At 28.5% G+C, this 24,066-nt stretch overlaps 5 protein-coding genes across 10 annotated transcripts; 3 read left to right on the forward strand and 2 right to left on the reverse strand.

Moving 5' to 3' along the window:
• The first annotated feature begins 520 nt into the window (after window positions 1–520).
• Window positions 521–3,458, forward strand: LOC122636121 (V-type proton ATPase subunit B). The gene is made up of 4 exons (XM_043827047.1): window positions 521–704; window positions 1,257–1,723; window positions 1,804–2,469; window positions 2,543–3,458. Exons 1-4 carry the CDS (start codon window positions 617–619, stop codon window positions 2,807–2,809), a joined length of 1,488 nt encoding a protein of 495 aa, XP_043682982.1. The 5' UTR covers window positions 521–616; the 3' UTR covers window positions 2,810–3,458.
• Window positions 3,459–3,577: 119 nt separating this feature from the next.
• Window positions 3,578–15,357, forward strand: LOC122636117 (glycerol-3-phosphate acyltransferase 1, mitochondrial). Of its 6 annotated transcripts, none has more exons than XM_043827040.1 (14): window positions 6,298–7,694; window positions 7,839–7,954; window positions 10,427–10,545; window positions 10,822–11,000; window positions 12,079–12,231; window positions 12,308–12,702; window positions 12,782–13,205; window positions 13,288–13,456; window positions 13,539–13,723; window positions 13,802–13,985; window positions 14,198–14,265; window positions 14,322–14,432; window positions 14,517–14,709; window positions 14,790–15,357. In XM_043827040.1, exons 2-14 carry the CDS (start codon window positions 7,875–7,877, stop codon window positions 14,975–14,977), a joined length of 2,448 nt encoding a protein of 815 aa, XP_043682975.1. In that variant the 5' UTR covers window positions 6,298–7,694; window positions 7,839–7,874; the 3' UTR covers window positions 14,978–15,357. The 6 variants fall into 6 exon arrangements, with proteins under 6 accessions (XP_043682974.1, XP_043682975.1, XP_043682973.1 ...); XM_043827038.1 differs by having other exon boundaries at window positions 6,300–7,694; window positions 14,045–14,265; XM_043827039.1 differs by lacking the exons at window positions 6,298–7,694; window positions 7,839–7,954 and adding an exon at window positions 3,578–3,903 and having other exon boundaries at window positions 14,045–14,265.
• Window positions 15,358–15,479: 122 nt separating this feature from the next.
• LOC122636120 (tektin-3-like) lies at window positions 15,480–18,079 on the reverse strand. Its single transcript, XM_043827046.1, has 9 exons — window positions 17,809–18,079; window positions 17,573–17,727; window positions 17,237–17,488; window positions 16,925–17,157; window positions 16,716–16,825; window positions 16,481–16,629; window positions 16,183–16,405; window positions 15,777–15,931; window positions 15,480–15,690 (listed from the first exon to the last, which is right to left on the reverse strand). Exons 1-9 carry the CDS (start codon window positions 17,857–17,859, stop codon window positions 15,480–15,482), a joined length of 1,539 nt encoding a protein of 512 aa, XP_043682981.1. The 5' UTR covers window positions 17,860–18,079.
• Window positions 18,080–18,194: 115 nt separating this feature from the next.
• LOC122636123 (V-type proton ATPase subunit S1) lies at window positions 18,195–20,942 on the forward strand. Its single transcript, XM_043827049.1, has 3 exons — window positions 18,195–18,588; window positions 18,662–19,090; window positions 19,162–20,942. The coding sequence occupies exons 1-3, from the start codon at window positions 18,304–18,306 to the stop codon at window positions 19,681–19,683; spliced, it is 1,236 nt and encodes a 411-aa protein (XP_043682984.1). The 5' UTR covers window positions 18,195–18,303; the 3' UTR covers window positions 19,684–20,942.
• On the reverse strand, window positions 20,267–23,742 carry LOC122636119 (heparanase-like). Its single transcript, XM_043827044.1, has 6 exons — window positions 23,281–23,742; window positions 22,637–22,944; window positions 22,236–22,479; window positions 21,793–22,149; window positions 21,273–21,717; window positions 20,267–20,529 (listed from the first exon to the last, which is right to left on the reverse strand). Exons 1-6 carry the CDS (start codon window positions 23,363–23,365, stop codon window positions 20,367–20,369), a joined length of 1,602 nt encoding a protein of 533 aa, XP_043682979.1. The 5' UTR covers window positions 23,366–23,742; the 3' UTR covers window positions 20,267–20,366.
• Window positions 23,743–24,066: the final 324 nt, after the last annotated feature.

Genomic DNA, 24,066 nt, shown 5'->3' on the forward strand with positions numbered 1-24,066 from the left:
CGACGATAATGTAATTAGAGTTTAAAAAAAAAAAAAAGAAAAGAAAATTCGTTTGAAAAGTCGTCATTGTCCAGTCGGTAACTTAACGAAGGAAAACGAGCGAGTTGAAGAAAAGATGAAAAAAAAATCTTCGCACTTGGTAAATTTTTTCTTCTTATTATCCGAAAAAATACATTTTAGATTATTTAAAAGAAATAATTTTTACAGCGATTGGATTTTATTTCTGCCAGTCAAAATGTCGTTATTAAAACGTACTATGAGTTACCTAGTTCGTGACACGTGATCCCACGTGCCTTCTCTTCATCCTTGTCACTCGAAGAAATAAATAACTTATATTTTATTTTTAAACGTAACTTTCCTTTATAAATTTTACAACAATAGTATTAGCTGTAAAAAATAAAATTTTGTACGATACGATATTGACAAAGGTTCTATCAGTTTTCTTATATAAATCATAAATGCGAATAGTGCTGCTTCGATCCTCTGCTCTCCCCTCCATCCCTCCACTCCAAGACACTCAGTCTGTCTCTCTTTTCATCGACGTAGTAGTAGCAGTATCTTCTGCTACTCAGTGGATTTAGCACAGAGCAGAGGTATACGTTCTTTTTTGCGAAAAATGTATTCGAAAACTATTGGCAATCGCCAAGCGGTTCAAGAACATGTTTTGGCTGTTTCTAGAGATTTCGTTTCTCAACCTCGGCTTAGTAAGTACAATTGTTTGTTTATAAAATTTTCAAGATTTACGATAAAAGTTGCCTTTCGAACGAAGCATCTACGTTAAACTGGGCGTAGCATTTAATCGATCTACGACCAAGTCAGCTGATTCCATAAATTTGACTTTCTTTCTTTTCTGATTTATTCACATTTATATATAATTGTTCCGTTATGCGTTTTAACTACATACATTTTAATTTTGCTATTTCATTATATCCAAATATCATGTATTAATTCGAAATTTTTATATTTTCGGAATCGTTCACGCGTCATGTGACTATCGATGACTATATGTTGTCTGTAATTTTGGAGCTTTGTGATATTTTAATATTACTAATGTTCTTCGATATATTCGTGACATTATATTTGCAGAAATACGAACGATATATTTTATCAATTCCATTTGAATGATTTTATACAAATAATACATGTAACCTAAAATTGTCAATTTTATTATGATGATAATGTACTACAATGAAATAAAATGTTTTATATCCTTACTTGACATTGTCATTATTAAACGACAATCATAATTTTTTCAGCTTATAGAACCGTTTCTGGCGTCAATGGACCATTGGTGATATTGGATGAAGTTAAATTTCCAAAGTATGCTGAAATTGTACAATTAAAACTGTCAGATGGATCCTTGCGATCTGGACAAGTTTTGGAAGTTTCTGGTTCTAAAGCTGTAGTACAAGTATTTGAAGGTACTTCTGGGATAGATGCAAGAAACACTCATTGTGAATTCACTGGTGATATCCTTCGAACACCGGTATCGGAGGATATGCTGGGTCGTGTATTCAATGGATCTGGAAAGCCAATAGACAAGGGTCCGCCTATTCTTGCTGAAGATTTCTTAGACATTGATGGACAACCCATTAATCCCTGGTCGCGTATTTATCCAGAGGAGATGATACAAACTGGAATTTCAGCTATAGACGTCATGAATTCTATTGCTCGTGGTCAAAAGATCCCTATTTTTTCTGCTGCTGGTCTTCCCCATAATGAAGTAATGATATTTACTTTTTAACTGTTTGTACAAATCTATTTAATATCTATATTTTAATTTTTTACTTTATATTTTGATAGATTGCTGCACAAATTTGTCGTCAAGCTGGTCTTGTTAAAGTACCAGGAAAATCAGTTTTAGACTCTCACGAAGATAACTTTGCCATAGTATTCGCAGCTATGGGTGTAAATATGGAAACCGCGCGATTCTTTAAACAAGATTTTGAGGAAAATGGCTCTATGGAGAATGTCTGTCTTTTCTTAAATTTAGCTAATGATCCTACTATTGAGAGAATTATTACACCGCGATTAGCCTTGACAACTGCTGAATTCTTAGCATATCAATGCGAGAAGCATGTGCTAGTTATTCTCACTGATATGTCTTCATATGCTGAAGCACTTAGAGAAGTATCGGCAGCGCGAGAGGAAGTACCTGGTAGACGTGGTTTCCCTGGTTATATGTACACAGATTTGGCAACTATCTATGAAAGAGCAGGACGAGTTGAAGGACGTAATGGTTCTATTACTCAAATTCCAATTCTTACTATGCCAAATGATGATATTACGCATCCTATTCCTGATTTGACTGGATATATTACCGAAGGACAAATATACGTGGATCGTCAATTACATAACAGACAAATTTATCCACCAATAAATGTACTTCCATCACTTTCTCGTCTGATGAAATCTGCTATTGGAGAGGGAATGACACGAAAGGATCATTCTGACGTTTCAAATCAACTGGTAAGTCTGGTCTTTTTGATTTAACTATTAGATTTGTTTTTTCAAAATAAATCAATCAATAATTATATTTCAGTATGCATGTTATGCTATTGGCAAAGATGTGCAAGCTATGAAAGCAGTCGTAGGAGAAGAAGCTTTAACTCCTGATGATTTGTTATATTTGGAATTCTTAACGAAGTTTGAGAAGAATTTCATTTCCCAAGGAAGTTATGAAAATCGTACAGTTTTTGAATCATTGGATATTGGTTGGCAATTACTTCGTATTTTCCCCAAGGAAATGCTTAAAAGAATCCCAACCAGTACTCTTGCTGAGTTTTATCCAAGAGATTCTCGTCATTAATTTTCATTAATCTATGATTTAAAGCACCTCATATTAAGTGACCACTCTAAAACAATAAGATACATGCGTTGACTTAAAGTCAGATCTTTATTTGGTTGTACAACTATATATAATTATAATATGTTATTGAAAACAATTTATGCCATTACATAAAAAAAGAAAAAAAAGTTTTTGTTGAATTATGAAATATGAGATGTACTCTAATATTTAATAGAAGTCTAACATAATTCTTAAATGTTAGCACATCAATTTTAGAATGGTATATGAAATTATATTTTGCATGAGAATACTTTATATGACATAAAGATAAAATATGTTGGTATATAGAAAGAAATTTGTTTTGAACAAAAAAGTGCAATCTTATTTTAGATTGTTCATTTTTATTCACAGAAAATTTTAATTGTAAAATGTAATATATAATATTCAGTATTCATATAGTGCAGAAGAATATATCTTTGAAGATACTTTACATGTGTGCACTTTGTATTATAATAAGAACTTTTGAAATGCTTTATGTCCATTCCAAAAAGCTTACATTTAATAATACCTATGTACAGGTAGTAATTCTACAATGTTATGTAAAATATAAAGATGTATTGTTCATAAATGTATATGTGAAAAATAGAAAATTGAAGAAATGCCTTAAAAATGTTTACTTTTAATATTATATTTTTTATAAAAATTCAAACGTGAAATATAGCAAACGAAGTAATACACTCGTCTTTAAAAAGAGAAAACATTTTTTTCTTTTTTTTTTTTCCATTTACACACTGCATTAAGTTTATTTAATGGGATGTTTTCAATATACATATATATGTATTTTTTTTTTAATATTATAATATACAAGTGTAGACGTATGTGATATTTCAATTTTATTTTCATAGGTAATTTTGCCGCGGCAACTTCAGTAAGGACACTTATTATTTCCAGGTGAACTTTAATTCAAAACAAACAAAACAAGTATGGCGTGTTGCAAGATATAAATAAACGTGATTATATTTCATGTATAGGTATTTTCACATCTATTGAATATTATATTTCAGTGATTCGAAAATAAGAAAGAAGATCATTATAAAAATAAAAATTGACTTCAGGTAAAGCGAACATTTATATTCATTATTCATACAAAATTTTTTTCTATAGAAATAGGTTATGCTTCAATCGCATGCGTGATCATAATATAATGATATTAGACAATTTTTTAAATATTATAATCTTTAAAACATTAGTTTTCTTTTTACTTAATTTACATACATACAATAAAATGGATGAATATTTAGTTTATTGAAAATATAAAAAGTAATATTTGTAAAACCTTTGTCGCCAGAAGGTCGAGTATGTTTAAAAAAAAATTTTGACGGAATTAAAAAAATAAACATTTCGTTTATTTCAAAATAATCATTCAATCTAAAACAGAAATTATAACTATATACACATACATGCATTTTATACATGTGTGCGTGTGTGCATATATATATATATATATATATATATATGTATGTATGTATGTATATATAGAATTGCATTTTACATAAATATTTATTTGTATAAAAAGATTGTTATTCGTTGGTCACATAGAAAAATATTCGATTTGATAATATAATGTATTTAAATATATATTTGACCTCATATATGTATATATATATATATACACACACCCGTATTTTCATATATATATATATATATATATATATATATATATATATATATATATATATATATATGCCGCGAAATTTTACATGATGAATTATTTTAGATTAAATTATACATTGGATTTGTTCATTAAAAGCAGCTAAAAAATTATATGATGCATGAAGGGTTCAATCAATTGTTAATAATTTTGAATACATAGTGACATGTTGTATGATAATGTTAAAAGCAAACCGATTTTTCTACCACTTGAATGACATTATATATTTAAATACTTCGATTTACAATGCACGCATGGCTATCATGTCGTACGCTTTCTAACAGCGATCAACCGAGAAGAAAATGGTAAAAGTTGTCACGATTTTCCTTCTTTTTGTCAAGATAATCTTTCCTAACATATGTTATACGCAAATATATTATGCGACGAAAGAAGAAAAGTATTATTCAAACAATTATATTTAAATATTTTTAAATATGTCGTTTAAAGATATTTTTAGAAACATAAAGATAATTATATTTAATAAGTAAACTAATATTTTTCAAAAATTTAATTTAAAAAACGTAGTAACATAGTAGAAAGATTTTTTCCATAAAAATACGTGTATATAGTGTGTGTGTGTGTCTCTCTCTCTCTCTCTCTCTCTCTCTCTCTCTATATATATATATATATATATATATATATATATATATATATATATATATAGTACATCGACGAACGAATGAGGAGTGGGGAGATAGATGAAGAATCTTAATGCATTCTTAACAGATTGACACACAATAACGTCCGGCATAAAACGCTAATGGCTTTCAATAGGATTAATTTATAAGTCGTGCATACATATGCACACGCGCACACACATACAAACGCGTACTCACAACACATATACAGAAACATGCACGAACAATATCCACCTAATTCGTACACCATCCACGCTATCTTAAATTACCTTTCGTCGTCTACATTCGTATAACGTTGACAATGAGGACAGAAATTAAGAAATCGAAGCAATTTACACGCATCGTCTTACTTTAAGTATAGCGCAAGAGTCATGCGAAAATTAAATGTCTTTATATAATACGAAACAAGATATTTTTTTTTTCCAAATGTCTCTTGTAAAATGAATTCGGTCAATTTAATTCGTTTTTTGTTCTTCCTCTTTCTTTTTTTTTATTGTGTTTTTTTTTTTTGCTCCAAAAAAAGAATTCATTTCTTCAATGCTTCAATGCTGCATTATTTTGAATATGAACTTATTTATAGAATTCTTACCTATCAACAATTCTCAATCATTTCTACTTTTGAACATACTTTTCGTGTACAGTCACAAGGTTTTGTCTTGTGCGATAGCACGTCGTCATCACAAAGTTGATTGGTCGTTCGAAAGTAACGCCATGTTACGTTGACCAATGAAAAGCTAAGCGATAGCAGGCGCGCGAGCACGATATCTTTTCAAAATGTACGCATTTCGATTTGCAGTTGTTTTTTCTTTCTTTTCTTTCTTTCTTTCTTTTTCCGTTTTTTTTTTATTTTTATTTTTTTCTTCGTTCTTTTTCTCTCTTTTCGTTGTTATCTCTTATTACAATAATATTTCTCGCGTAAGATAGTGTGAGGGAACGATGAGGATGAGAATCATGGTATGAGAATCTCATGTCGAACGTACTTTTTAATGATGCTATGACGACGCGACCTTTCACTACAATCGCTGTATTGCTTTTAGGTCCGAGCGCAGTTACGGAACGATCCTCGTCGCGTACGTTTCAAATCTTATCGTAAATCTTTAATATTATACTTCATATTTCTTTTTTCTTTTTTCTTAACCTAAGTTCTGTGAATTTTTCTATTTTTTTTTTTTTAGACGTGCTTTTATTTTTTACATCATTTTCTTTTCTTTTTTATTTTTACCACTGCAATATATTTTTTTCTTTTTGTTTGCTTGCTTCTCATTCAATTGGATAAACGGAATAATTGATGAACGTGTCTGACTACATGTTAAATCCCATCACGAATATACTATATATTATACATATATATGTGTGTGTATGTATGTATATATATGTATATACATATGTATATTTATTTTTAACTGATAGGATAAGAGAAAAACATTAATGATAAGCGTTCTTGTGAATAATATATAGAAAGACTATTACACAATCGATATTTGGCAACTTTTTATCAAAAATTTGTCTTCGTTCCGTAATCGGTTTAAAATGGTACGGTTTGTCGATATCAATATAGAAACGACAGTTTATCGATATATTTAAAAACAGCGCCGTTTTTAAAGACGTATCAGAAAGAAACGCTAGAGACAATATTTGGATTATTTAGGCAATATAACAAAAAAAAAAAAAAGAAGAAGATCGAGAAGAAATATCGCAGAAAGATCGAAACTTTTAACGATTAATATCGATCGCGTTTAATGTGAGAAAGAAACTAAGAGAGAAAGACAGAGAGAGTTATAATCAAAGAAAAAAATAAGATACGTTAGGAAGATGAAATAGAAAAATTTCTTAATAAGAATACCATTGAATGCCATCAGAACTCAAGAAGGGCATTCACAAGTTCGCTTGTACGTACGTTCGTTCGTTCGTTCAGTCGTGTATCGAAAAGTCAGTGAACTGTTCTCGGACTCTCTCGAGGAGAAGGATCGACGGGAGGAGGTGGTGATGGTGTTGGTATCGGTGGTGGTGGTGGTGATGGTGGTGGTGGTGGTGGTTGTGGCGGTGGTGGTGTTGTTACTTAACGCAAACCGATAGAAAGTCAGGGGATATAGTATCGTGCCAAATCGTCGTTAAAAACTCGCGTCATCGCCAAGGGAAAAAGACGAGAATCTGTGAAGCAAAGAGAAACAAATAAAAAAAAAAAAAGAAGAGAGAGAAAAAAAAAAGAGACAGAAAAAAAAAATCAGAAAAAAAAATAAGGAAAAAAGTAATCGGAGAAGTTTCGGGGGGGGGTATCAAAAACTCATTGACTTTTTTTTCTTTATGTGAGCGTTCCATGTGACGTTTTTCCATCGTCGTCTTTTATTGTATACTACGTCAGCTCGTCAGATATACGCGATAAATGCCGAATTAATTCGTTCGCCGCGCGATTGTGGGAGTAAATGGTAACAGTACCCGATCGAAGCCACGTGCGGAAGGAACATAGGATTTCGGAAAAAGAAGTGTTCTTTTTCTAGGGAGGAAAGAAAATAAATAAAAAGAGAGAGAGAAAACGTTCCTTCGAACGAATAGAAAAGTGAGAATAAAAGTGCAAATAGTTAAAGAAGAAGAATTTTATCCTCCTTTTTTTTTGTTTTTCTTTTTTCTTCCTCTCCTACAACACACACACACACTCTCTCTCTCTCTCTCTTTCTCTCTCTCTCTCTCTCTTTCTTTTTAGAAATTAGAATCATAGTTTTTTTTTTTTTGGAACCCGATGCTCATCGGCGGAACAATGGACGGTCTCATCGAGATTTTCGTCTTCTGTGGGGTGCTTTACTACTTTTTCAATGTCAGGTAATAATATTATGATACTGCGTGCGATTAATTAATTCGAAAAAGAAATTGTAGTGCATTATGGTGACGTGTAGAACATTTTCCACTCTATAACTTTTAGAAATCGTATTCGTGTCGTATGATTCAAAAAATTTATTCTCCAAATTAAGGGTTCGATAAATCATATGTTTCATGGCAACATGAAATCGTTCGAATTAGAAACAAGAATGAAACTGATCACGTGTTTCCGCTTTCTTCTTTCCTTTCTCTTTCTCTTTCTCTCTCTCTCTCTCTCTCTCTCTCTCTCTCTCTCTCTCTCTCTCTCTCTCTCCCCGTCCTTTCTCTCTCCCTCTCTCTCTCTCTCTCTCTCTCCCGCTTTTTTTTCTTTCTTTTTTTCTTAAATTTCAAGACTAAACGCGGGAAATTTTCCAAACGGAAGAAAAAAAAGCAACTGTTTCGATTCAAGATTACAGTTTGTTAGTTTTGTATTCCGTTCTTCTCCTTTCTTCATTCCTTTATTTTCTTACTACAATCTGCGCGTAATCTTTATTTCCATGGACTTTGACGGTTATTGTTATGCGTCTTTTATCAGTCTTATCAATGTATTATTCTTAACAAATACAAAGTGTCCTATACGAATTGCGATTTATCTAATTTAAAATGATTTTTCTCATTTATCCAATATATCATGGAGGGGATAATTTTTAACTTTCTTTTTTTTTTTTCTATTACATATTACTCAAATAAAAATATTTCTAAAAAATGTCCGAATCCGGTATATGAAAATATTGATAATATAATTATCTCGATAGATTCTATATTCCATTCTCGAGAGATTCAATAAAATATAATATCTTGTTTACATAAGTGTCATTCGATATTGAAAGGAAAAAAAAAAAACATTGCGCAGCCGAGTGTCCTTTTTCCGATTTGACGATTTCACGATTCTGCAACCGCATCATCTCAGCTAATAAATCCTTCTAGTTCCAAGGACTCTCTCTCTCTCTCTCTCTCTCTCTCTCTCTCTCTCTCTCTCTCTCTCTCTCTCTCTCTCTTTTTCTTTCTTTCTTTTTCTTTCTTTCTTTCTTTCTTACTTTATCTTGGAAATTAATTAATGACGTATTAACATTTTATAGATATCGATCATTTTTAGATCGTGTTAGAGTTAATTGAATAAAAACCATGATATGATTCCTCTTATATCACCCATAGATAAACTTCGTTAAAATGGCGATAATTATATTAATGAGATTAATATTAAATAAGGAACGTTTGACTACTTTGATTTCTTTTTTCTCCCTATTTTTCCCCTCCTCTCATTTTTACGATTTATGATTACTAAGCATTATAGTAATAGTATAACTTGTTACTACGTGACAAAGGAAGTATGTACTCAATAATAATAATAATAATAGTAATAATACATTCGTGGTTTAATATCCATTAATGGGACGTTCAAAAATAGCAAGTATACTTACGGATAATAAAATTTCATATAAATGTTTATTCAAAAAAATAAGTAAAAACGATAAAGATATCAGATACAGTTTAATCTTAACCCACTATAACCAAATTATTTTCTCGAATTGGAAATGAAAAATTATTTCAGGCAATATTTACTTGGATTTCTTTTTTTTTCTTTTTCTTTCTTTTTATTTTATTTTTTTATTATTTTTTTTTTTTTTTAATATAGAATATGTTGCCATTATGAAAAAATGTTGTTTTCTATTAAAATAAAAAATAAAAAAAAAAAAAAGAGAGAAAATTAACCTTGAAGCGACCTTCACTAAGTCCACAACAACTCCAGTAAATAAAAAACATCGAATGTTATAATATTTTCCATTTTTATATTAGATATATATCTGTTTAATGAGAAAAATGTTCGTGTATATCGAGATAATAAATTTCTAACGTTATGTTTTGAAATATATATGTATATAGCCTTAAAAAAAAGAATACTAAAAACTTTGTACATAAACCAACAGTTTTATAGCGATAAAATGAAATGAAATTCAAAGGAATAGGAATACATACATGTGTACATATATATAGTTATGTACGTGACGTTACAAAAAGTTAATTCTATTCGTATTGCATTTGAATATACATTTAAAACCCATAATAGAACTTACTTATAATACTGATACAATGAATTTTTTTATTAACACAGATGCATAATACGGCTGTTATTCCAAAGTTAATGCGAAAATACTATTTTTCTTATAAGAAACGTAAAGTGTAAATAAGATTATTGTTCCCAAGATTATATGTAATTATGAATAGAAACTCGTTTCCGAATTGTATATTTGTTGATTACGATTATGATATTTCGACAAAAGTCTACGATATCTTACGATCAATTTTTATATACGTATTATGCACTATGAGAAATTTATTTTTTATATATTCTTTTATTTTGTATTTTTTAAAATTCTCTTTTGTTTTTTTCCCCCATATTTTTTTCTCATTTTCTTTTCCTTTTTTTTTTTACAGAGCTACAAATATGGTAGATGTACTTTTCATGCGTCTTCAAGAAGTTTATGAAAAATGGGAAAGCAGGGCCGATGTGAGACGAAATACCGAAGCAACTGCATCTCCATTTACTTTAGGCGGTATGATAAATATATATTTGAGGTGAATTATATAACTCGTTATGCGAAAGTATTGTAGAAAAATGTTATTGTAAATTTTTGATAGAAGCAAAAAAGAAAAAGAAAAAGAAAAAAAGGTTCAAATTTCAAAGATTTAAAACGAGTTACGTGACTCACACGTTATAATTAAATCGTTCTAATAATTTTCTTTCAATCGATTAAAATAAATATCGCATTACACGAAATTATTTACTGAAAAATAGAAATTTGATTGTAACATAAGAAAACATATTTTAGATCTTCGACGTGCCGGACAGCAGTATCAAAGGAAAAAATTTCATGATAGAGAACAAGCTAGGAGAATAAGAGAGAGCTCCTTGTACAGAATTAAGGAGTCCGAACCGCTAATACCGTTATTCGCACCGAAGACTTCGTTCTTGCATTATTGTTGCCGTAGTTGTACACCGTCATCTAGAGTAAGTGATTTTTTCTTGTCTTTATGCATATATATATTTATATAAAATTGAGAAAAGTTACAGAATGTAGATATGTATATCCAGAAAGACCGCATTACTAATAGTATGACATGTTGGAAAAATAGTCAAGTTAGTCTCTCTCTCTCACTCTCTCTCTCTCTCTCTCTCTCTCTGTGGATAGGAGATCGCATTTATTACGTCGCTATACTATAAATACACTTTGCCCGAGACGTATGGTTGTCGCATATTTAATCGCGTATATTTCGAATTTTCTGTTCGATTTTTACTAAAGATCTGATTATCATAGTTTTATGGTATATACATATATTTTATGGTACAACTTATTACACGTGTGATTGTACTTCGATAAATATGAGGATCATATATGTATTTATCTTAAATATCTAATTGAAAATATTATTTATTTTATTTTGACAGTTTTAAAAATCTGTTATTTACTTATATTAGGCAAATTAAGAGTTTAGTTTAACGATATTTTTATTATATTAATTTCAAAGTATTTGCAAGGAATATTTTAAAATTATGTAATCGTAAAATAGTAACATCAAAATCTGTAATTGTTCTAGCATATGACAATTTATAAATTTTACGTTTTTCTAAATGTTCTTCAATAATTGAGATTGTGTGGTATTAATATCCTGTAATGATAAAAGAAAACATCAGAAAATGTGTGTTTATATATAATTTGTAATTTCTCTTTTTCTCACTTTCTTTCTCTCTTTTTATAAGAGTAGAAAAATCGTAATATTATTAAAACATGTATGAAGAACAACATGGATTTCTAACACGCTGGTTTCGCATCGTGGTAATTCATAATTATGCAAAAAGTGTAAGTTATCTAATATGAGAGTTTTATGCAACTTTAAATGCAATACTTGATAACAGTATTTTTTTTTTTAATTTTTAAAGCAAAAACTGAATATAAATGAAAGCAATTTAAATAAATTTTTAAACAATATAATTCAATAATATTATGATGTGTATATATATCTCCTCATATATTTATTGTTTTAAAAATATTTTATCATTAATTCGTTTTCTATAACTTCCTTTATAGGATTCTTTAGTCAATACGGTTAACAACCAACAACCATTTGGTGTGAATATATTGATGGTAGATTCTGGTCCTGGATTATTTTCTAAACTTTTTTGTCATTTGTCTTATGTTTACAGTTTTAAGACATATTATTATCCAAGATTAACAGAGACAGTAAGTAATATTCATATATTTTTTTAATTTGTTAAGAAAGATTTAATTCAGAAAAAATAAATAACATTTCTTTTAGGTATTGAACGATGAGAGATTGAAGGAAGCTATCAAATTAGCTGCTTGGGAAACAGCTAGTAATGATGGCTCTAATGAAAAGCAGGCCATGACGAAGGCTAAAGATAGAGCTAAAACAATACTTTTACAGATGGAAAGCAGAATTAGTAATACACTACTTAAGATTACTGCGTGGGTTCTTTACAAATTATTACCTTGTTTCATACAATCAGCTGTTCTTCTACCATCACAAATAGAAATATTGAAAAAGGCAAACGATTCTGGTTTACCTTTAATTTTTCTACCTCTACATCGTAGTCATTTGGATTATGTTATGATAAGTTTTATTCTTCTTATGCATAATATCAGAAATCCATTGATAGCAGCTGGTGATAATTTAAAAATTCCTATTTTTGGGTATGTTCTACTTTTCTGACGTGTACGTGCGTGTTAATGAAAAATATTTATAAATAAGAATTATTTAAATTCCAAATAGGTGGCTTCTTAGAGGTTTAGGTGCTTTCTTTATAAAACGCCGTATTGACCCATCTGCAGGTCGTAAAGATGTTCTTTATCGCGCTATTCTTCATACATATATTATGGAAAGCCTTCGAGCTGGCCATAATATAGAATTTTTCGTGGAGGGTGGTAGGACAAGAACTGGTAAACCATGCATGCCAAAAGGTGGCATCCTAAGTGTAATTGTAGATGCCTATATGGATGGTACAATTGAGGATGCTTTAGTAATACCAATTTCAATGAACTATGAACGTCTAGTTGATGGAAATTTTGTGAGAGAACAATTAGGACAACCCAAAAAAATGGAAACATTTGGATCAACGATGAAAGCTATATGGTCTACATTAATGGGAAATTATGGCATTGTCAAAATTGATTTTTGTCAACCATTTTCACTTAGAGTAAGTAAAAGATATTAAATTTAATAATTTTCTATACATTTTATACAAATGTTTAAAAATTTATAAATTTATTTGTTACTAGGAAATGTTGAAGTCATTTCAGGCACAACAAAATAAATTAAGTGTAAAAAATCCAATAGAAAAAAAGATTCTAAAATACACAATGTCTAATTCATCTCTATATGGAACAGATTTCGTAGTAGAAGAACATCGTCAATTAGTTGATAACATTGCGCGTCATGTTGTATATGGTATGTAAAATAGTTATATGTAAATTGTTGTTGATAAACATTTCTATTGAGGTTGATTAGTAATGATTAATTTATTTTTCAGATTGCTCAAAATCTACTCCTATTATGTCAACAAATGTTGTTGCTTGTTTACTGTTAAATAAATTCAGAGATGGATGTACATTAGACAAATTGGTGGAATCATTTGATGTAATCAGAAGAGAATTTGAATGGAAACACGTGGATATGGCATTTTCTGGCGAAAGCATTGACATTATAAATCACGCAGTTAGGAACATAAAATTATTTCTTCTCTGAAAATTAAATTAATGAGAATAGAGAAATATGTAAATTTCTCATTTCCAGTTGGATATCTTGGGCCCAGGATTAGTTAAGCAACAACGACAAGAAATAACAGAAGCTGTGGATGGACAGCTTATCAAATCAAATGTCATTGCAATTCGTCCTGTATCGATATTACCAAATGTAATCGAATTATCATATTACAGCAATTCTATGCTACCTCATTACATTATGGAGAGTGCTATAGGTAAGAACATATTTCATCCCAAGTCCATATTATTTTCTCACCTATATTTATATTTTCAGTAACAGCTTTGTATGCTGAATTGCAGTCTCGAAAAGAAAATCCAATAATTTCTAAAAACAATATAATATTCTTCCAAGATGTTTTGGTTAAGAGAACACTTAAACTTTGTGATATATTAAGATATGAATTTATTTTTTGCAAACCTTGTCAAGACCTTGAGGACTTCATTATAACAACTATAGAAGAGCTTTCATATACAGGAATAATTTCTTTAAACGAGGTAAATTTATATAAAATTTGAGATATTATCTTATTATAATGGAAATTACACTCTAGGAAAATTATATGGAAGAAGAAATATGGAGCAGAAGATATGCACAAAATTTTGATGATAGTTCAGATGAAGAATATTCTAACAGAAATCGTATAAGGAATATTCAATACAAGGTAAAGAAATTTGGCTTCGTTTTAATATAAAAATAATAATCTAGTGATATTAACTTGTTTTTTATAGTCAATTTTACTTTTCAGCTTAACTTAGATCAGGAAAACTCTACGCGTATGGAATTTTTACATACACTGTTACGCCCATTAATTGATACATATACATTGAGTGCGTTTACTTTGAGAAAATTAGTGGGAAGATCTTTATCTGAAAGGGATTTGCTTCATGAAGTTTTAAGTGAAATAAAAACAAATTTGGACCGTGGTATCGTTAGTTATGGTAAATAATATTTAATAAAAATCTACTTGTGTAATAACAAAGTTTTTATTTAGTAACAAAACTTTATGTTATTATTTCAGGTGAAAGTTTATGTGTTGATCCTATTAAGAATTCTTTTAAACTTTTTGAAAAGTGGAATATCTTAGAATGTCTTCTTCAAGAAAATATTAAAATATTTTATTTAAAACTAGACTATGATACAGATGCAGCTATAAAACCATTTTATCAAGATATAGCAGCATTTAAATGGACCAGAAATACGGAGTGATTTCTTTTCATATTACAAGACAAAATTATATAAAATATTGTATATAGTTTTTCTAAGCCGTGAAGTATATTTTGTAAGACTTTTTAGATGATATTCTGTAAATTTATAAAAAAAGATGTCAAAAATCCTCGCATGATATATATACGAAGTTAATAGTTAGTACTTTCTTATTAAAATATGTTTGTACAGTTTCAAGGTTTACTGCGCGAAGCTTAATATATATATATATGTGTGTGTGTATGTATATGTGTATGTATATATATATATATATATGAGCTTTCAACTGTATCATAGCAAATGCGTGTCAAACTCGTAATGTGATATTATGTTACTGAATATCGATTTATAATTACTTCATTGATAAAAATGCTATTATTTTATTTTGTTTAAATCTCATTCAAATTTATTTTTTATGAATAAAATAACAAAGAAAATAACTCAAAAAGACGAGTAAAATTAAAATATAAATGAAAATAAGAAAAAATTGGTTCTAATAAAAAAATTAAAATTTGATAGCTGATGCCATTGGATAAGTTCGTCTTAAACCCAGACACTTTTCTCTATCTATGAACAACGCATCTACTTTGGATTTTAAATCTGTTTCTAAATTAGCTCTTGTAGACAATAATTGCTGATGTTGAGCTTCAAAAGTTTGTAATTTCAAGTTCATATCATGTATCATTGCGTTTATTGTTTCTACTTCTTTCACCATTCTGCAAAAATGATATAAAACAAAATGATAAAAAGTCTAGAATATAAAATAAATAAAAAAATATATTTCACAATTACATCAACAAACCTAAGTTGAGCATAGTCTTTACATGATTCAGCTTCAGGTCTATGTGATCTGGCTTCAAGGCGTGTATGTGCGACTTTTAAAGCACTACTTTTATCTGCAATTGCTTTCTGCATCAATTGTAGATTTTTTTCAATATAGAAAAGTTCTTCTTGAATCTATATTACGTAAACAGATATGTTTTATTAATTATTATAAAAACAAAACATTTCATATATAAAAGTAATACAAATGGTGTGATACAAATGTGTAATCATTAAATTTATTAGAACAAAGATGGAGCAATACTGAATTCTATTTATTTCAAATAAAAATAAATTAATTCGTAATTTCAATCATAAATAATATAATTATTGAAAAAGCAGTATAATATAATTAAGATTTGCTTATAAATGCATATAAAGTTTACTTTGTATAAATGTGACTGCACTTTCCCCTTTGCTTCTAGCATTTCTGCTGCTCTTCTGCCTAATGCATTATTAGTTTCACCCCAGGCTTCCCACATGTCATGCCCAACTCCATTTATAGCACTCTCGATGTTATTTCGAAGTTGATTAGACTTTGATCTCTCAGATTGGGATTTTTTGACTGTATTATTTGATGCTTCTGCCCATGACTCAGCTTCTGTGACACTGAATGAAAACTCAGTCATTTATAAGACTTGAAGGAACATTGGTACAGATACAGATAATTTTTTTTATAACTACCTAGAATCGTATTTTTCAATACCACCATAATATTGTAAGCCACGACTAAAATTGTTTAACTGATGACACATAGTATCAATGCCAAGTGCAACTTCTTTATTTCTTATATCAATTTCTAATTGATTTTGTACTGCTCTGCCATCAGAAAGCTAAAAACAAAATACAAGAGATGCTAATTAATTTATAAATGTAAAAAATAAGATACATTACACACTATATAGTCGTTATTATGTACTTGGTTTATACATTTTTCTGTAAATTGTTCTAAATTCTTCTGACAATTTCTTACAGTTTCAACTTCTTTAAGAAGTGCATTTTCAGCCTGATCGTGCACTAAATCATTACCTATTGATATTTTAAATAATAATGGAATTCAATATAAAAGAATTATACATATTAATTAACAGAAGTAAATAATATTATTAACGATATAATATCATGAACCTGTCCGAGATTCGCGATAATAGAGACATTCTTGAGCTATGTGTAATTGTCCTTCAAGATTTTGAATTGTTTGTTGTAAATTTCGACGACAATCTTGCATTTTTCCATTTTCGATTATCAATCTTTGCAATTCTGAATTTACTTCATTTCGCCAAAATGAAGTATCTGTAATTCTTTCACCTAATTTACGTCCTGTATCCATTTGCCCTTCTTGTACTCTTTCATCTGCTTCTCTATACAAATATCATTATGTAATATACAAATAATAAAGATTCAACAGTATTAACTTGTATTATTTTACTCTTATTTTACCGCATGAGTCGTGCAGTATCCTTTCGTAAGTTCTCTGAATGATTTCTATTAGCATTTGCTTCATTATAAAGTCTGATTTGATTCTGTACCCAATCATATGGAGTATATCTTGTGTATAATGCAGTACGTGCTGCATGAGAAGGATTTCTATCAAAGCCGGTTACTAGATTTGGAAATTTCATGGCTTCTGTTGCCATGCCGCCTGGCATATAGCATGCATCCACGAGTTGATTCGTTATAGGTTGCTCAGGTCTAAGAATATTAGAAATTTTAAGAAACTTTTAAAAGATATTTGCGTATGTTAAAAATATAATATAAACATATATAACATCTTACAAGGGTGATGCTTCTATAATTTCATAACCCAATGTTGGTCTCCAAGGATGTGGACGGGGTGTTTTGTAAAATTCTCCAACTCTGACCGGAATTGGTGGTCCAGCAATTTGTTCCATGCAAGGAAGTACTCCCACCGTGCTCCATGGTTGAAGTTGCTACAATAACAGTAATTTATATATAATACAATATAAAGGTATTATAATAAAAATTACAATTTATTTACAGGTAATACATACAGAATAAAATATAGTTTCTTTCTTGTCATTTCCTGTCTTCGTATTATTCATGATGATTGACAAAGTAAATTAAATATATTTCTAATTTATATATGTATATATTTATAATATTAATACTATAAACAAATTTGATATCATATAAGTGCATTTATTAGAACAGCATTTCTATAGCCTTCCTTCTTGATTTACGCATACATGTGCATATATATTATGCAAAGATATAATATGCAATTAATATTCGTCAACTTCGTAAGATAATTAGTTATCTTATTAAATACTTATATCTTCAAATTATGATAAAATTAAGGTGTAATTTTGTTTGAAATCCGGAAATGGGTGTGTGACGTATCACGTGTCTTGTCACATGATCGAGATTCGAGATTCCGGTCAGGTGCTCGATTGCCTTCTGCTAAGAATCATAGATAGTTGGTATTCGCCTCGCTCGTTCGATCTAACAGTGTTAATCAAATTGTTTTTTCAGAAGAATTTATTATCATGACAGTACCACGTCGTACCTTAATTTTAACTTTTTTAATTATAGTATTGTGTAATATTTTTACGGCAAGATGTAATATTTTTTCGGGCGATGCAGTACCTGTATTATTATGGGGTAGCTCACCCGAGTTTGATTTTCGTCCAAGTGCAGTTAATCCACTTTCGAAAACCTCTCAAGCGGAATTTAATCAAATTTTGAATAGTAAAACGGATAATTTGCAACCACCACTTCTTGTTTTTGTGAAAGATAGTTTATGTGTTGAAGATCTCACGCAACACAAAGAAGTTAGTGGCTTTTGATAATTTAATGCGGTACAGTATAATTATAAGATATTAATTCAATCGATTGACATTTAAGGATCTTCGACAAGTGACAAACAGAAGTTTATTGGCGTACTTGCCTGCAGTTGAAAATCCCCTTTCTGTATTCGAAGATTTTCCTTCATATAATCGAAGTTATGATGATAATGTAGACTCTGTATCAGATAGCCAGTTGGTAATTAAACCAATCACAACTTTAGATGCTATTTCTGAAATATATAGAAGTATCAAAGATTCTAGTCCAAATTTAATTGCCGCACTTACTGGAAGATCTTGCAGTTATAGTCGTTCTGAACGCATAAGAAGAGCAACCGTAGACAATAATTCTGATACATATAAAAGTAAAGATTTTAATCCAAATGCTTCAGTTATGATATATAGTTGTAATATAAGTAAGAATTCTAACGAGTTCATTGTCAGAGGAGAAAAAGTACTTTTATATGGAAGTCAGCTTCCATCTATAAAGGTAAATTTATTATTCTATTATTTGTTACTTTATATAATTAAGCAATAATTATGATAATACTTTTATTACAGATTAAAGACATGGATTTCAAAAATCTTTCCAGTATAACTTCGTGTAAAGAAATTTTGGATCAATTTAACAATATTAATTTAACTTTAACATTTAACGGAATTGATAATAACATGGAACAGGTAGTCCTTGACTTTAATATTAAAAATCCATCATCTGGGTATTATTCTATGAAAAGTGTAATTTATAAACCAAATAATGCGAATCCTGAGGTTTTAACGTCTAAACTAGATATAGTATTTCCATTTAATTTTTCTTATCATTGCTCAAATGAAATAATATTTTCTGAAAATACTACTATATTAAAAATCCCAAATATGCAAATACAAGTTGATGCTAAGAAATTTGGAGATGCATATGATTGTGTTAATTTTACTACAATTCCAATTTGGACAGGAATTTTTGTTACTGCCATGTTAGGTTCGATTATGATTTGGGCAATCATAATGATTATGGATATTCGTACTATGGATAGATTTGATGATCCAAAAGGTAAAACTATTACTATTTCTGCTCTAGAATGAGATTAAATATAATGAATAAGATATTTATATAATATGAATCGTAAGTAAATATGTGTTAGGATATATTAAAAACATAAAAGTGTATCATAATGTACTATTACATCATTATGATTTAATATCCTTGTATGCAAAACTTCGTCTATGAAAAATTATATACAAACTGTGTTTCATATATTTATCTAGTGTTAGCAAAATTAAAATGTAAACGAAATTTATCTTACAGAAATCTATATACCATTCCATTTATATAATAATATATCATTTATAATATTTATATTTCTAATGATAATGAATAATAATATTTGAAAAACATAATTATGAACATTATATATCAGATAAAAAAGATCTGTAAATTATTAAATAAAAAAAATATAATTTATAGCTTGTTTCAAGTAATATGAAATACGTTGCACAGTGATAGTGAACTTTCTGAAGATTTGTCATAGACTGCATATTTACATATTTTTGTTAGATATATTAATGAACAATCTAATATCTTGTAAAATAAATTATGCCTTGTTGAAATTTCAAATTTCCAACAAAATTGTTAGTAATCTATAAAATATTTTAGTGTAAAATGTTGTTTATTTGTACAATTTTCTTTATCATAAATGACTTTTATTTGATTAGAAAAATATAAAATATATACGTATATATAATAATAAAGTCATTAAATTGTAATATTACGAAATACATGTAGGAGCATGAACTCCATGTATTACCATAAATACCATTGAAAATGGCGGTAGAATAATAATTTGAGTAGGATTTGCAATTATAGGATGGAAAGGTGGTAATTTACCATCATTTTGTAGTTTCAATATTTCTCCATTCATTCTTAAGTTCCTAGAAATAAGTAATAAATAATTATTAAGATTATTAGTATAATTTGAACTAGCAACTATTATACCTCTGTATATATATATATGTATGTATGTATATATATATGTGTGTGTATATATATATATTGTAAAAATTCTTCATTTTTATTTTTAATTTAATTAATTACCATAAGTTATTGTTAAAATTTAGAAATTGTATAAAAAACATAATAAATATACTTAATATTGTCGAACCTCGATAACTTGAATCTTAAGAGAAAAACTAAAATTATGGAGGTATCATTTTACCAAAGTTTTCAAGTAAAAAAGTCGAAAACGAACAAAAATTCGGCTTACAAAAGCTTTTGTACATGAATTTGTATTTTTATTTTAATTATAGAGGTTTGAAGAAAAATAAATTTAATGTTCTGAGATCAATCATGCATGTACATTTTCTATATAATTTTGTTTTTGTTTTTGAAAATTCGTTAGGAAAGTATCCTAAGAAATTTTGAATTTATTGGTAATGTATTTTATTTCGATGTGTATTGTTTCGATTATTTTCACCTTTTGAGTAAGAGTCAATACTTTAGGATTTCGACTTGCGGAAATTTTACGGAGCGGAGCAAAAAGATGAGAAGAAAATTCTATTATTATAGAAATATTTGAATTATAGAGGTTCGGTTATATTATTATTAAACCATATCTAAAGGACAAATATAGAGAATTTGATATTTTCTAAAATTAAAATAGTATTTGCATGCATACCTTGAGGTCAGATGATCAGATGTTAGACTATATAGAAAAATTTTTACGTTTTTATTTAGTCTGTGAAAGATTCCTTGAATTATTATTTTTGCAGAAGATTTATCTAGATTCATTCCATATACAGTAATAGCAGGAACACGATTTATCAAAGATGCTTCTGGAGTACAATGAGCATAAATTCTAATATATTCAGAAGATTTTGGTGATGTTATCTTTAATACTTTCTCAGATACAAATTGTTTGTATATCACACTAATCCACCAATCTGGATTTGGTAAAAGATCTGGTCCAATCATAGCATAATTTCCACCAAATAAGGATTGTCTTATAACAACATTTACACCTGTTTTAGCACTGTAACCTAATTTATCTAACCATAAAAATCCTGCAATATATCTATCTGATAAACCTGGTGCTCCTCCGCCATATGCTGAACTGGTTTCAGCTGTAAATTATTTTGTTTATGATTTATTATATTTCATTTGGTATCAAGATATACTAAGTAGTTTAAACAACATACACAACCACATAGAAATGGATTTTCTTGATTTTTTAATAGTCTTTAACATGCTTTCAATTTGCATTGGCAAATAATAGAATGTTAAAGGATTTATAAAATCATTAACTTGAGCTTCATGTCCATTCAGATAATATTGATGCCAAGTAACATAATTTATACTATCTTTATCCTTCTCCAAAAATACTTCTGCATAAGATTGACCTTTATTCGAATCTCCAATATGATTTACTTCTGGTCCAACAAGAAAGCTTTTTTGGTAACCTACTTTATTTAATAGATTTCGAAGTTGATAGTAATCTTTTGCAAGTTGCTCTGCTGTTATTGTTCTATTAAATACATGATGGAATGAATTTGGTTCTGCAATTTATAAATATAATAGATTTGTTCGATTATGTTTTTTTATTTTATATAAAATAGAATATAGAAATTGATATTGATATCACCATTTCCTAATTGCCAATCTAGATTCATTTTGGATCCTTTTGCAAATAAAATAATATCTTGAGCATTTGTATCATCCCAGGTACCATTCGGATATCTAATTAACACGTTCAAATCAAAAAGCATCCTTAATTGGGATTGTATTGTAAATTTGTATAACAATTCAAAATCCGTATTAGTAATAGTAAAGTTACTAATATCTTGACCATCAATGGGACTTATTATTCGTGCAGATGTTGTATGAGTCTGAATTAATTACGAATATATTTAAATATAAATAAATATTAATTACGAATACATTTAAATATAAATAAATTGCGAGTACGTGCGTTTGTGTATATATACATTCATAGATTGTGTTAATTTGAATGTAAATTTATGCAAAAAAAAAAAAAAAACAAACCTGGTTAAAAAATAAGCAATCCGCGGATGTCCCTCCAATCCTAATGAATGCAGGATTTAAATGTCGCGCCAAATTAATAAATCTTTCGTCCGCGATGGGAAGTTCTTCCATGTTCCTTAGCAGGGATGTATCGAGTCCAAACGATAAAAATTTTTTAGATGTTCGCATAAATGTTTGATCCGTATGAAGATAAAATATGGAAACTTTGCTTGTATCATATTGATTGAAATTCCAAAATGAAAATACTATTAAAGCCGAACAAAAGCCAAGTACAATCACATTAAGGACGGTCCGTGTTGTTGATGTGTCTATAAGCATTAATTACAAGTTATCTCATCAAAAGTACAATTTACTTATATATAATATTCTTTTCAAGTAAAGCTTATTAAAAACTAAGAATTTATTGTAAATAAAATTTAATCCTTTTTATCCTCATTAAAATGAATACATTGTAAAATTCCTAATAAAGTATTTCTAATAAAATTGCGATTGTACGATACATAATTATTAATTAAAATAATAAAAATCCATATTTTATGAATCATTTTTTATGTATGCGTCTGTATGTATATGTAAATAGTATGAAATTTGAAGTTAGAAATAATGACTTTTTACGTAAAAATATTTACTAATATAAAACTTACTTTGATGGGTACGTATGTTATTTAGATTTTGATATTGATTTTTATTCCAATCATTACTCACGAAGTAATTCATTGCCATAGTCATGCTTAAAATAATTCTTAATTATATTAGATATTAAAAGTTTATGTCGGTAAAAATAGACTTGCAGTTACATTAACTGCTAATGATGAATGGTATAAAACGATTACGGCGCCATCATTCGTTTCGACCGCGATTGTTTAAACATGATTAATTTTTTTTTTTTTTTGTAATTATAAATTAATTATTCATTTTTATTCTTTGAGATAGTAACATTATGATCTTGTTTTGAGTAATGAGCCTTTTCATTTCTTGCTTTTAATTTTCCTGAAATATATAATTTTTTAGTACAATTATATTCGTCTTCCCCTATTGAACTATATTTATTTATATAAATCAAAACATATTAGTAAATTGTAACTGAATTTTTAATTACTATATATTATTTATAATTAATAAGCAAAGAAAAAAAAAATTTTTTAATCTAAAAAAAAAAATCTTTTAATCTAATTATAAGTTATATAGAATATTAAAGACTTTATAATTAAAGATCGATTTTTATATGTTTTATTACGATTTCGATAAGTTAAACTGTATCTACGCTTGTGTCTTCCAACTAATTTATGCTTTGATTCTGTATTACTTAATTCATCCTCTGCCCAAAATTGTAAGTCTGTATCATCTGATATAGGAGGTGTAGGTACTGAAGGCTTTAAATTATATATGTATATATATATATATATATTTACAATGTTTATTGTTTCACT

The sequence above is a fragment of the Vespula pensylvanica genome, chromosome 20 (assembly GCF_014466175.1).
Source record: "Vespula pensylvanica isolate Volc-1 chromosome 20, ASM1446617v1, whole genome shotgun sequence".
Taxonomy (NCBI): domain Eukaryota; kingdom Metazoa; phylum Arthropoda; class Insecta; order Hymenoptera; family Vespidae; genus Vespula; species Vespula pensylvanica.